Source organism: Punica granatum, chromosome 3 (assembly GCF_007655135.1).
Source record: "Punica granatum isolate Tunisia-2019 chromosome 3, ASM765513v2, whole genome shotgun sequence".
Taxonomy (NCBI): Eukaryota; Viridiplantae; Streptophyta; class Magnoliopsida; order Myrtales; family Lythraceae; genus Punica; species Punica granatum.
Window position 1 is genome coordinate 25,618,472 of NC_045129.1, and position 12,567 is coordinate 25,631,038.

Here is a 12,567-nt window from a genome sequence, read left to right on the forward strand (position 1 = left end):
AGAGAGAGAGAGAGAGAAGAGCTCACTAAAACTAAACACTGACAGTCAATTACTCACACTACTACAGTCAATCCTCTGCTAATCCTAATCTCTCCCACTTTCTTAATCAAATCCCCACATTAATAATCAGCATTAACAATAATTAATCCCTTCTTCTGTAGTTGTTATACACTCTCTCTCCTCTCTCTCTCTTTCTCTCTCTAGTGCTTGTTTCTCTCTCCAGTCACTGCAAGCAAGCACTATGCCCTCACTCTACTGTTCAGAGATAGAGAGAGAAAGACACAGACAGAGAAGAGAGAGAGAGAGCAGAGATATCGCCTTGCTCTGCCCTGCCCTGCCCTGCTCCTGTCTGTCACTCAAGCACCAGATTTAAATCCACGTTCTAGAGAGAGAAACAGAAACCCCTTCATCACTCACTCCCCCCTTCACCCTCTCACCCTCTCTCTCTCTCTTTCTCTCTCTCTGCAAAGCATTTTCAGCTCAGATCTACTCTCTCTCTTTCTCAGCTCAGCATCCCCACGGCGGTCTGATCCTTTGGATGTGAGCTGGGAGCAGGGGGACTACAGTTCGGGACACCGCATTCACCAGATCGGCCCATGGCGGAGTTCCCCGGCGACGGCGGTGGCGGCTTCTCGGAGGCGACCCCGCCGCTAACTGTCTCGGCCTCCTTCAAGGAGGGCAGGAGCTCATCCCGGCGGAGGGCCTCGGTCCGGCCCAGCTTCGACGCCGACAATGAGTTCATCACGCTGCTTCATGGCTCGGATCCCGTCAAGGTCGAGCTCAATCGGCTCGAGAATGAAGTCAGAGGTGCGAATGCGGGCTCGATCCGGGGGTTTCTCGCGTGGATTCGGCGCCGGATTCTGCGTTTTACTGGGTTTTGACTGTTGTTTGATTTGGTTGCAGATAAGGACAGGGAGCTGGGGGAGGCGCAGGCGGAGATCAAGGCCTTGAAGTTGTCCGAGCGGCTTAAGGAGAAGGCGGTTGAAGAGGTGATGCTCTCCACTCCTCCAAACTGCATCCTTTTGGAAACATTTGAGATGCTTCATACTCGTCTCGGACCCGCTGGCGTGTTCAATAATCTTCTTTCGTTTACATAGTTGCCGTGAATAATGCGTCCGGATTTGATTGCGGATTATTGTTGACACTATGTTGATTTCCGAGTGCGGTTGTTGCTAATGCCACGAATCGAACCATTGCCATTGGAGCTGGGTTGGCTCCGAACCACAATGATAGGGCTGACCCCGATATTATGGGGCTTATGTGTGACATTGCTTACGTGGTTTGGTGATGTCTGCGAGTGACTCCGTCGTTTGACATTGGTGATTTCTCATGCAGTTGATGCTCTCACAGGATCTTGCTTATGTGGTTTTAAAGTGATTTACTCCCAGCATTATTGGTTTTTCTCTAAAAGGTTCGCTAAACTCGTACTAACACAATCTGACTTGGGGTCGGCTTGAGGAGGGCTCTCCAAGGTCATACTTACTAATTAGTTTTGCTTTGACTGTCGATGAATGTTTAGCGTGAAGTGTTCTTTCTGCAGATTAAGGCAAGAAATGACCACGTTATGTGTTCATATTATTCCATTTATGTTTTGCACTCTTGGGCTCCAGCACATATCCACATTTAGGATGCCAATGTTTTTCTATTTGATTTGATAATCTAAACTTTCAAATTCAGAGCTATCAGAAGTCCATTCTCTTGGTTTGGAGGTTTCATTTAATATTTCCTCAAAATATTGAAGATTTCACACACATAGTACTTTTGTTCAAAAAATTGATCTGATTTATTCTGCCCCCTTCGTTCAATGAGAAAATAGGTCAGTCAGATTTACCTGATTTCATAGCATTTCTTTCGCCTCCGTATCATGTTGTATATAGAGTTTGATGAACATATTCATTCGTGAAGATTATTTTTGGAGTGCACGGTTGCTCTTAGAGTCGAATGATCTTGGGATTGCATAATCCCAGACTTTATCTGCTGCTTCTGTGCAATGCTTTATGTTACTCGTGTGCTATTAGTACTTCCCTCGCAATTCTCATCTGGAGCTCGTAACCTGAAGGCTGAGTGCCCTTTCTGTTTTATATTGTGTAGCACACAGAAGAACTGTCAAGGATGGAAGAAAAGCTCAAGTTGACAGAGAAGCTTCTGGAAAGCAAAGTACGTAGAAAAGCAGTTCTGAACTTCTGGCTGTTTCTTTTCAGTATGATATGCTCACATTCAAATTAATTTCTTTCTGGCAGAATCTTGAAATAAAAAAAATCAATGATGAGAAGAAGGCCTCGATGGCAGCTCAATTTGCTGCTGAAGCCACTCTTCGAAGGGTTCATGCTGCACAGAAGGATGATGACATGCCTCCAATTGAAGCCATTCTCGCTCCGCTAGAGGCTGAACTCAAGCTTGCAAAGCAGGAGGTGATTGCTCTGCCATGTCGATATAATCTTATCATTCAAAAATAAATAAAGGCTTCACTTGGAAAAGTCAATGCTGTCTGCTGAAACTTGAAAACCACTTGCCCTTACCTTTTGCAGATTGCTAAGCTTCAAGATGATAATAAAGCGTTAGATCGACTAACAAAATCCAAGGAAGCAGCTCTACTAGAGGCTGAGAGGACTGTTCAGGTTGCATTAGCCAAGGCGTCTATGGTAGATGATCTCCAAAATAAGAATCAAGAATTGATGAAGCAGATTGAGATTTGCCAGGTAATAAGCATACTTAAGCTGTTGGCTTTATGAAGCCTTTCCAAGTATGAGAAGCTAAATTCTAATGTTTCAACTAATATGTGAAACTATGTCTGAAAGTTATTTTTCTTTCCTGAACCAGGAAGAAAACAAAATCTTGGATAAGTTGCACAGGCAGAAAGTTGCTGAGGTTGAGAAGCTCACGCAGACAGTACGAGAACTTGAAGAGGCTGTTCTTGCTGGTGGTGCTGCTGCAAATGCTGTGCGGGATTATCAGCGGAAAGTTCAAGAAATGAATGTATTGTCCCAACTATAGTTGCAGGCCCAAGCTTGAACCTAGGTCTTTTTGGTTATTCGGATTTTGTCTGGTGGACCACCCAGGCATTAGATTTATAAGATGATTGGTTATCTCATTTTTCTTTTCTATCCCTTTCTTAGGAGGAAAGAAAGACACTTGATAGAGAGTTGGCTCGAGCAAAGGTCACTGCAAATAGAGTGGCTACTGTTGTGGCAAATGAATGGAAAGATTCTAATGACAAAGTAATGCCTGTGAAACAGTGGCTTGAGGAGCGAAGATTCTTGCAGGTATTGGTTGAATATTCGTACTTGATTTTATCAATCTTTTTTATGCCTTATTTGATTATGGGAAGCCCAATACCTTGGGCGTTTCTTAGTCAAAATTTGCATAATGAAAATCTGTTGCAGGGAGAAATGCAGCAGTTTAGAGACAAACTCGCTATAGCTGAGAGAGCTGCGAGATCTGAAGCTATGTTAAAGGCAATCCTCAATTTGCTTCTCTCATTTGTCTTTAACAGTTTTGCACACTTTGCCAGTCCTATAACTCTACCTTTACATCTTCAGGAAAGATATCACATGAGGCTCAAGGTAATAGAAGAGACTGTTAGAGGAAATTCAGGCAGCAATAACCGCAACACATTGGAAAGAAGCATGAGCAATGGCCCTTCTCGTCGTCAGTCCCTAGGTGGAGCTGATAACATCTCTAGACTTACAGCTAGTGGACTTTTATCCAGGAAAACATCTGCATCTCAGTCAAAATCTTTCTCCTCTGGAACTAGTACAGTGTTAAAACATGCTAAAGGAACATCGAGATCATTTGATGGGGGCACAAGGTCTCTAGACAGGGGTAAGATTCTTCCAAATGGAACTGGCTCAAACTATTCCCCTAACCAATCCTGTGATGCAACCAAGGAGCAGGAGGATAGTAACTTCTCAAAAGGAAATTCTGATGATAAACCAAATGAATTCACTCCAACGGAAACTGAAGATACTGTTCCTGGGGTTTTATATGATATACTACAAAAAGAAGTTGTTGCTTTAAGGAAAGCTGGCCATGAAAAGGATCAGAGTCTTAAAGACAAGGATGATGCAATCGAGGTTAGTATTTGTCTTCTTGTGATGAGATGCTTTTTGGTTTACTTTGAATTTAATTCAGCCACAATTTACAATTCTACAGATGCTTGCTAAAAAAGTAGATACTCTAACTAAGGCGATGGAAGTCGAAGCTAAGAAGATGAGAAGAGAAGTAGCTGCAATGGAGAAGGAGGTTGCAGCAATGCGTGTGGAGAAGGAACATGATAGTAGATCCAAACGATTTAGTAGCTCAAAAACTTCTATCAGCAATTCTCAGCTGCTAAGTGGAAGGTAATCTTACTTTGGTTCATCTAGGCTGCCTATTGTTCGTCTACCTTATGTTATCATTATTTGTTGACCGCATCAATCTTCTCTTTTTAATTAATTTTTTATTCTTATGCTACGTGCAACATGCTGGTTTTCATGAATCTTCTAATCAATAGCCTGTAAGGTGTTGCTATGTGAAATAAGGGCTTCTCAGATATTTGATGAAGTCAAAGACTCGAGCCTTTGTTCCTATCTGAATAAAACATGGACAATATTCATGTGTGTTCCTGAATATATATGTGGAGCTAATTCCTTCATTTGGCAAGAATTGTTACCAAAACCAATCCTCCTCCTTAACTAATCCATTTGCCATATACACCAAACAGTTTTATGGTCACTTGGTTTATACGTGAATTGGCATTACGTAAAGCACGTGCTATATACCCAAAATCATGGCAACACTAACCCTTTCTATGGAACTAAGAGGTTTCTGGGTGCGAGTCTCACCAGCGGGACTTTGTGAGTCACCCTTCCCCTGCTAGGCCCATGAAGAAAAATGATGTTAAAAAGTTGTGTTGTTGGTGAACTATGTGAAATATGTTCAATTTGTTATTTTCATCTTAAAGATATGCTTTATGCTCTTGAAGAGCTTTGGTACCCTAGCCCAATCCAATATAATTTAGGGTTTATATAAAGTTTTGTCAATGTCCATTGGACATGTTATGAGCTCCACTATTCTGATGTTGGGGGTTATTGAATACATAGAAAAATCTTGTTGCCTAGCCACTTGAGGTTTATTTTGCATTGACATTGAGGTTGATGTACTATAAAAATTGAGGTTTAAGACTGTTTCTTTTAATCTGAGTTGCATTTAGATGGCTTTTCAGCTAAGCTTTAGTGCTATTGGGCTTTACATAAGCATGGCTTCTGCCCTGCTTCTTCTAATTGGGGAAATGCGGTTCATGCAATTCTCTCAATTGCTACTTTTGTGTCTGTAACTGATATGAAGGTTGACGTCAAATCACCAACAGTACTTTGTCAATTCCGTGTCATGTTATATTATTTAGTAGATCTTCCCAAATGACTCTTATTTAGTAGCCACTTGAGGTTTATTTTGCATTGACATTGAGGTTGATATACTATAAAAATTGAGGTTTAAGACTGTTTCTTGGAATCTGAGTTGCATTTAGATGGTTTTTTGCTATAAGCTTTAGTGCTATTGGGCTTTACATAAGCATGGCTTCTGCCCTTCTTCTTCTAATTGGGGAAATGCGGTTCATGCAATTCTCTCAATTGCTACTTTTGTGTCTGTAACTGATATGAAGGTTGACGTCAAATCACCAACAGTACTTTGTCAATTCTGTTTCATGTTATATTATTTGGTAGATCTTCCCATGTGACTCTTAGTTTTAGAGAATATATGCTAAATGGATGTCTAGCTACTTGAATGGAAAGAAATGTGATTTACAATGAGTACAAGAACTGTATTTTTTGCTGATTCTGTGATGAATCCATTTATAATTCTTTGAGTCGGGTGTTCACAATTTAGTAATCAAAGTGATCTGAAACTATGTTATTGAGTTGCATATTTAGGGTAATCCAACCTAAGTTGTAAATAGATTGCTCTGTGATGGATGACTAAATACCCGCAATCCCTGACATACCTTTTTTACCTATTTGATACATACTAGATAATGTTATATTTTTACTTCTGTTCATTTTTCAGTTAATGTGTTTACCTTTTCTTGCACCTTAATTTGATATATTTCAATCCAATATCAGATTTCTCATAGAAAGGATTTGTTTGTGTTAAAAACCAGCAATTCGTAAGTCATACTTGACAATTGACTGGAATTGTCTCTGGATTAAAAAAGAAAAAGAAAATAAATTAACTGGAGATTTTGAGGTAAATACCTATCTTTCATCAGAGTGTTGAATTTGTGACTTTTAGCGTTGACAAATACCACTGTAGCTCTTTCTAAGACTTTTCATGCTAGACGTTGTATTTTGCTGTTTTGGGTCAAGGGCTCTCTATATCTTTGCAAATTTTCACAGAATACTGTTATCTGATATTATGTAGTGGAGTTAAATGGTATTTAAATGGAATTATACAATTTAGACTGTTCGGTATGAAAGTTACACTTGTTAGATTTTGTATGTGAAATATATGGAGGATAAGAATTGAACTTCTGTGAAGGAGTCCATTGAGCCTGTAAGTATCCTTATTATTGACTCAACTGTCTGAGATAAGAAAGAAATATTCTTCAATGACTAATTACTGCATGGTAAATGAAAAGTCTCTCTCTCTCTCTCTCTCTATTTTGCTATATGATTGTATGATATACTTTTGGACAAGTGAAAAAGCCACTTGAGGAAGACTGATTTGGTATTGAGGTCATTTTCTTCTGCAAGTTCTGCCTGTAGCTTTTCCAAAGCTGAGTTTTGGACTGTTCGAGTAGTCTTTTAAGTGTCGGAAGGAAACAAGTTGCTTTATTCAGTTTTGACAATGCAACTAATTTCATTTGTAAATTTTAGGATAGTTACCATATCACCTCCTCCTTTTTGCAGAAATGTTGCTCGAGCTGGGTTAACACGGAGCACCCAATGACCAGAAACCCTCAATTGCATACTAGAGCTCTTGAAGGATCAGATCTTGCATAGGCCATGGTTGTGAGTCCCCGAGAATCTTGTCCTCTCTTTTGTGTTGAAATGACTCAACCTATCCCACGGTTGCTTATAAACAAGATTTGTAATCTTAAAAAATGGCCTTCTTAATGCCGTTGTCTTCATAGAGTTGCTGGGGAAGTCAGTTAAAACAGAACAAAACAAAGATATCAGTAAATGTGGTCCTTCTTCTGCCTTAGGCTTGTTAAATTCTGATCCGCCACCTGCTTAGAGATCAAGGAGGAAAAGCGAAAGAAGAAGGCACTGACGTCGGGCTAACCATTTTCTTCTTTCTTTTTTACTGTATCAGCTTTCCGAGTGGGACAGTGGTTGCGTTGTTGTATAGCTAGTAGCTTATTGGGTTTTCATTTGGCTGGGGGTCTTTCTCTTCTTGATCTAAGTTTCTCACTTTTGGGCAGTTTGTATGTGTAATTTCTGCAGCCACTGTGATATCGTGGGGTCCTTACGATTTTTATTTGTCAATATTCATGTAATCAGATCAGATGATGATGCTTCTTAACAGTTTGTGGTGTTTATTTTCTATCTATAGCTCTCATGGGTGTCTTACTAGTCCATACGCCTGACTTCCCAATGCCTCATTCTTCCGATCGCAGTTTTGAGTTCAGTTTATCAAGGCCAATGCAAGATCAATTACTGAACTCTTCGATTTTGGGATTGTAGTAGGCCTGAAGTTAAGCAAGCCTATTGGATCTTTTGATGTCGGTAAGATCCGCGTTTGTGATCTTTGAATTACTTGCGTCGATTTCCTTGAGGATGATTTCACATTAGCAGTAAAATTTGGGTCTGCAATGAAGAGTAATGATCTTTTTGGAGCTACAGAGAAGGGACGAGTGGTTACACAAAAAGCTCCGCATTGAGATGCACTTCAAGAAAATGGCGTTTTGTGGCGACACAAAACAGGTTAGGACCGGGATTGGGACTCGGTTGAATGTAATCATTAAGCAATCGAAGGGATGGTTATGGGAGGATAAGTATATTATCCAACATAACAAAAATGTTCCTACGGCTACTCCTGTCGTCTCTTTACGAAAACTGTCATTGGAAGGAGAAGACGCAAGAGCCGATGAGAAAGAGAGAGAGAGAGAGAGAAGAGGGAGATAGGGGAGGGCTGTCCACGACCATGATTGGCTCGGTGGTGGCCAGTTGACGGTCCAACGCTGCTCCCTCCATCTTTTCTTTCACTTTGATAGGGGAGGGGGACGGAGGGAAGGAGGCGCTGGAGACCGCGCAAGAAGTCGAGGTCGTCAGAGACCTCCATTTGTTCTTCTCGCTCTTCATTATTTTCCATTATCTTTGTAATTTAATTTTTTTTAATTAACTAAAAGAATTGGAAAGTCCCATGCGGCGTAGTGTTGGGCATATTAAAAAGATTGGTGGCCAATATTGGTATCATAAAATTTTTGCATCCATAATAGAGCCCGACCAAAAAGATTAAATTGATTATCTTCATGCGTAAGGACGCTTGAGTACTTAGTATCAAAATTTTCAAAATCATCACAAACTTTTAGAATGTGTTTGGTTTCAGAGTTAAAGTAACTTTGATTTTGATTTTGATTTTGATTGTGGAAAACGATAAATGAGATGATATTATAAATTTGACTTGGAAAATGTGTGTTTTTGTTGTGTAGTGGGTAGAATTAAAATCAAAATCATAATTCTAAAATCAAACTAAGAAATCAAACGCGCCCTTACCTTTTCTTTTTCTATTTCAATTTGTGAATCATTATCTGATGATGATTCTTGTACATTCTCTATATAGAAAAATATAGACTTGAATTATTTGATTTAGTAGATCTTGAATTTTGATGAAATTTTTGTTTTTATTAGTGGTTCGTGAAAAGAATGAATCGGGGAACAACCTATAAATATAACAAAATATTGATTAAAGTTTTTTTTTGTGTTAATCATATTTTATTTAAAGGGGTTAATTATTTAAAAAAGCACGACATTTACATTTTTTTTCAGTACGACCTTTGAAAAATAGTATAGAAATACACGACCTTTATATTTTTTTTCTAAATAGAGCACAACCTATGAAGAGTAGCATAAAAATGCACGATCTTTGCACTTTTTCCTAAATATAGCATGACCTCTAAAAAAATTGCATAGAAAAGCACGACCTTAAGGCATAATCTTCTTTTTTAACTTGTTAGAATCGCAACTAAATTTGAAAGCCGTGCCTTTCTGTGCTATTTTTTAAAGATTGTGTTATAATACGGAAAAAATGCAAAGGTCGTGTCTTTCAATGCTGCTCTCCAATGGTCGTGCTATATTTTAAAAAAAATTGCATAGGCCGTACCTTTCTATGCCATTTTGTAAAGGTCGTGCTATATTTAAGAAAAAGTAAAAAGATCATGCTTTTCTGCGTGATTAACCAATTTAAAATTGTTGTTTTTTTCTCATGATGTCCAGGGTATTTACTATTTTATAGAAAAATGAGTTGAATGTCTGAGATTTTAATCCTAATCACCTCACTGTGATATTTTGCCATAAAGTGGCAACCAAATATAGCTCGTCTATCCACCGAAATAATATAGCTCTAGTCTCTAGATTTTCTAAATTGTCGATGAGTGATATATCTGCCATTGAAAATTTTAGGATGATTGAAAATGAAAAATGATCAATGTACTTATCCCCTCAAAAAAAAAAAGTCACGGTAGTTAGCACCCAGATTACTGTAGGATATTCATGAGCAATCTGTCCATGTTTTACATGTTCGAAAAAAAATTGATCAGCGATCTTATATATATATATATATATATATTAATTTCCCCCACAGATATTTCAATTTTTGTGCAAACAATTTATCTAATTTTTCTGTTTGAGGTGAAACAATTAAATAGAGAACTATTTGCCCTCACACAAAATTGCTAGAGGGTTAAGGCAAAGGTCCTCCCGGGATACAACGAAACCTTATGAATTCGTTCAACTAGCAAATCGAGGAATTCCCTAACTCTCACTCTGATTTCTGGAATTTTCTTAATCTCATTTGAGCACTATATTGTCTCTATTTATATGCACTCAATGGACACTATCGAAGAGTCAGAACCCTTCGTATTGGACGTAACTCTTAGATGGAACATCACCCATGGATAAACAATTAATGATATTACATGAACACTTAGTTAATGTAGACACTTCTATATACATTACTTGTCTTGCACTCAAATGTATCAATTGAATGAATGAACGTTCACTTCGTAACCCGAATTCGTCTAAGTACTCATAAATCACACTAAGTGACCCATTAATAAAATCCAATGAATTTGCAATCTATAATTTCCAACAATCCCCCACTAGATTGCTAATTCCAGAACACAAGTACACAACGATCATGCATAAAGAAGTGGTGTTCGCAGATTGAACCCTTCCTTAGTGTAAACTTTCAAAGTATCAACAAAGTGATTGGTGACTAGTCGCTTGAACCATTACTCTTAAAGTCAATACCGGAAAATTCGCACACATAATCGTAAAGTATTCGAGTAAGAGTTTATTTGCTTTAGCACCGTTATGGCCATGTGCTCATCCTGTTTCATGAACATGTATGAGAGAAAAAACCATAAAGAAAACTCTCGTTGAAGCGGCACCACTTCATGTCCATATAGGTGGATTTCATGACAACTAATGTCCATCCATTAAGAGTAAAACTCATCCTCCTAAAACTCAAGCACTAAATCCTAATTCTTAGTATACGGTGTCATTCAATAACTTGTTATTACCCTTTGAACCAAAAAACTAACTTTTGGGTAGAATGAGGTAGGGTTCCCATTATCAATGACGTGATTAAAATGGTTTTAAACCCATTTTAGCGGTGGTACTCTTAACCAAATCCCTTGACAAACCTTTCGTCAATGGGTCCGCTAAATTGTCAATTGACCTAACATAGGTAACAGTTATCACACCGTCCCTAATCAATTGTCTCACATACTCATGTCTCAAACTTATATGTCTAGATTTTCCATTATACACCTTATTGTACGCTCGAGACATGGTGGATTCACTATCACAATATACGGAAATGGCGAACCTACGTTGTGGCCACAACTTTATATCTAGTAAGAGATCTCTTAGCCATTCCGCTTCCTTGCCGGTAGTCGCCAAGGCTATAAATTCAGCCTCCATGGTTGAATGTGAGATACAAGTTTGTTTCTTGGAGACCCAACTAATGGCTCCACCTCCAATCGTAAAAATCCATTCCGATGTTTACTTATTATCACTTAGACTCGTAATCCAACTTGCATCTGAGTAACCTTCTAGTACCGCGGGATAATCACTATAGAATAATCCCAAATTTTTGGTCTTCCTAAGATAACCAAGAATCCTACAAATTCCTTTCAAATGATCGATATTAGGACAACTTGTAAATCTCGCCAATTTGCACACAGCAAATGCGATATCGGGTCTGGTGCAATGCATTACATACATTAGACTTTCAATTGCGCCAGCGTACTCTAATTGCGCTATAGCCCTACCATTATTCTCACTTAACATGAAGTTCAGATCGAATGGAGTGTTTGAATCCTTGATATTCAAGTGTTTGAACTTCTCCAATACTTTCTCGATGTAGTGAAATTGGTTTAGTGCAAAGATTCTTTCATGCTTTTGCACCTTTATACCTAGGATTGTATCTACCTCGTTGAGATCTTTCATCTTAAAATTCGAGGCTAGATACTCTTTGGTCGCACGAACACCTTCCAAATTCGTCCCAAAGATCAACAAATCGTCTACATAGAGACAAATAATTACACCGTACCTATCGGTGAATTTAGTGTAAATACACTTATCCGCACAATTATGCGAAAAACTATATAACAAAATAACCGAGTCAAATTTCTCATGCCACTGTTTAGGTGCTTGTTTCAAGCCATATAATGACTTGATCAATTTACACACCTTATGTTCATTCCCGGGAAGCACAAAGCCTTCCGGGTGCTCCATGTAGACTTCCTCTTCGAGATCACCATTCAAAAAGGCTGTCTTAACATCCATTTGATGCACATGTAACTTATGGAAAGATGAAAGTGCCATAAGGACTCGAATGGAAGTCATCCTAGCCACCGGTGCATAAGTGTCAAAATAATCTAGGCATTTATTTTGCCTAAATCCTTTTGCCATCAATCTAACCTTAAAAGTCGGAGAACCCCCGGTTGAGTTATTCTTCCTTTAAAACACCCATTTACACCCGATAGGCTTCGATCCTTGAGGAAGATCAACTAGGACCCAAGTATTGTTGAACAATATTGAATTCATTTAATCATTGATCGTCTCTTTCCAAAATGCCGCATCCCTAGAAGCCATGACTTCACCATAGGTTTGTGGATCACCTTTCACATTAAGCATTATGGGAATCTTCCTAATTACGGATTCTCTATCTCCCTCAACGAGATACGCTAGAGATTGCGAGGAAATGAAATCGGGACCAAAGTCCTTTTCTTTTCTCACACTTTGACTTTTCCTCGGCTCCGTATCCTTATTGTCACAAAGACGTCTCTTGTTTTGATCACTTGAGATCATTGGTTCATATTCTTGTTTCGAATCCACTGAATCGTCGGAAAACTTGCTTTCA

At 38.8% G+C, this 12,567-nt stretch overlaps 1 protein-coding gene across 1 annotated transcript; it reads left to right on the forward strand.

Moving 5' to 3' along the window:
• Nucleotides 1-233: 233 nt before the first annotated feature.
• Nucleotides 234-7,553, forward strand: LOC116199649 (microtubule-associated protein 70-2). Its single transcript, XM_031530104.1, has 11 exons — nucleotides 234-807; nucleotides 904-989; nucleotides 2,092-2,157; nucleotides 2,241-2,411; nucleotides 2,529-2,699; nucleotides 2,821-2,976; nucleotides 3,117-3,263; nucleotides 3,384-3,455; nucleotides 3,540-4,073; nucleotides 4,153-4,340; nucleotides 6,885-7,553. Exons 1-11 carry the CDS (start codon nucleotides 597-599, stop codon nucleotides 6,922-6,924), a joined length of 1,842 nt encoding a protein of 613 aa, XP_031385964.1. The 5' UTR covers nucleotides 234-596; the 3' UTR covers nucleotides 6,925-7,553.
• The last annotated feature ends 5,014 nt before the right edge of the window (nucleotides 7,554-12,567 follow it).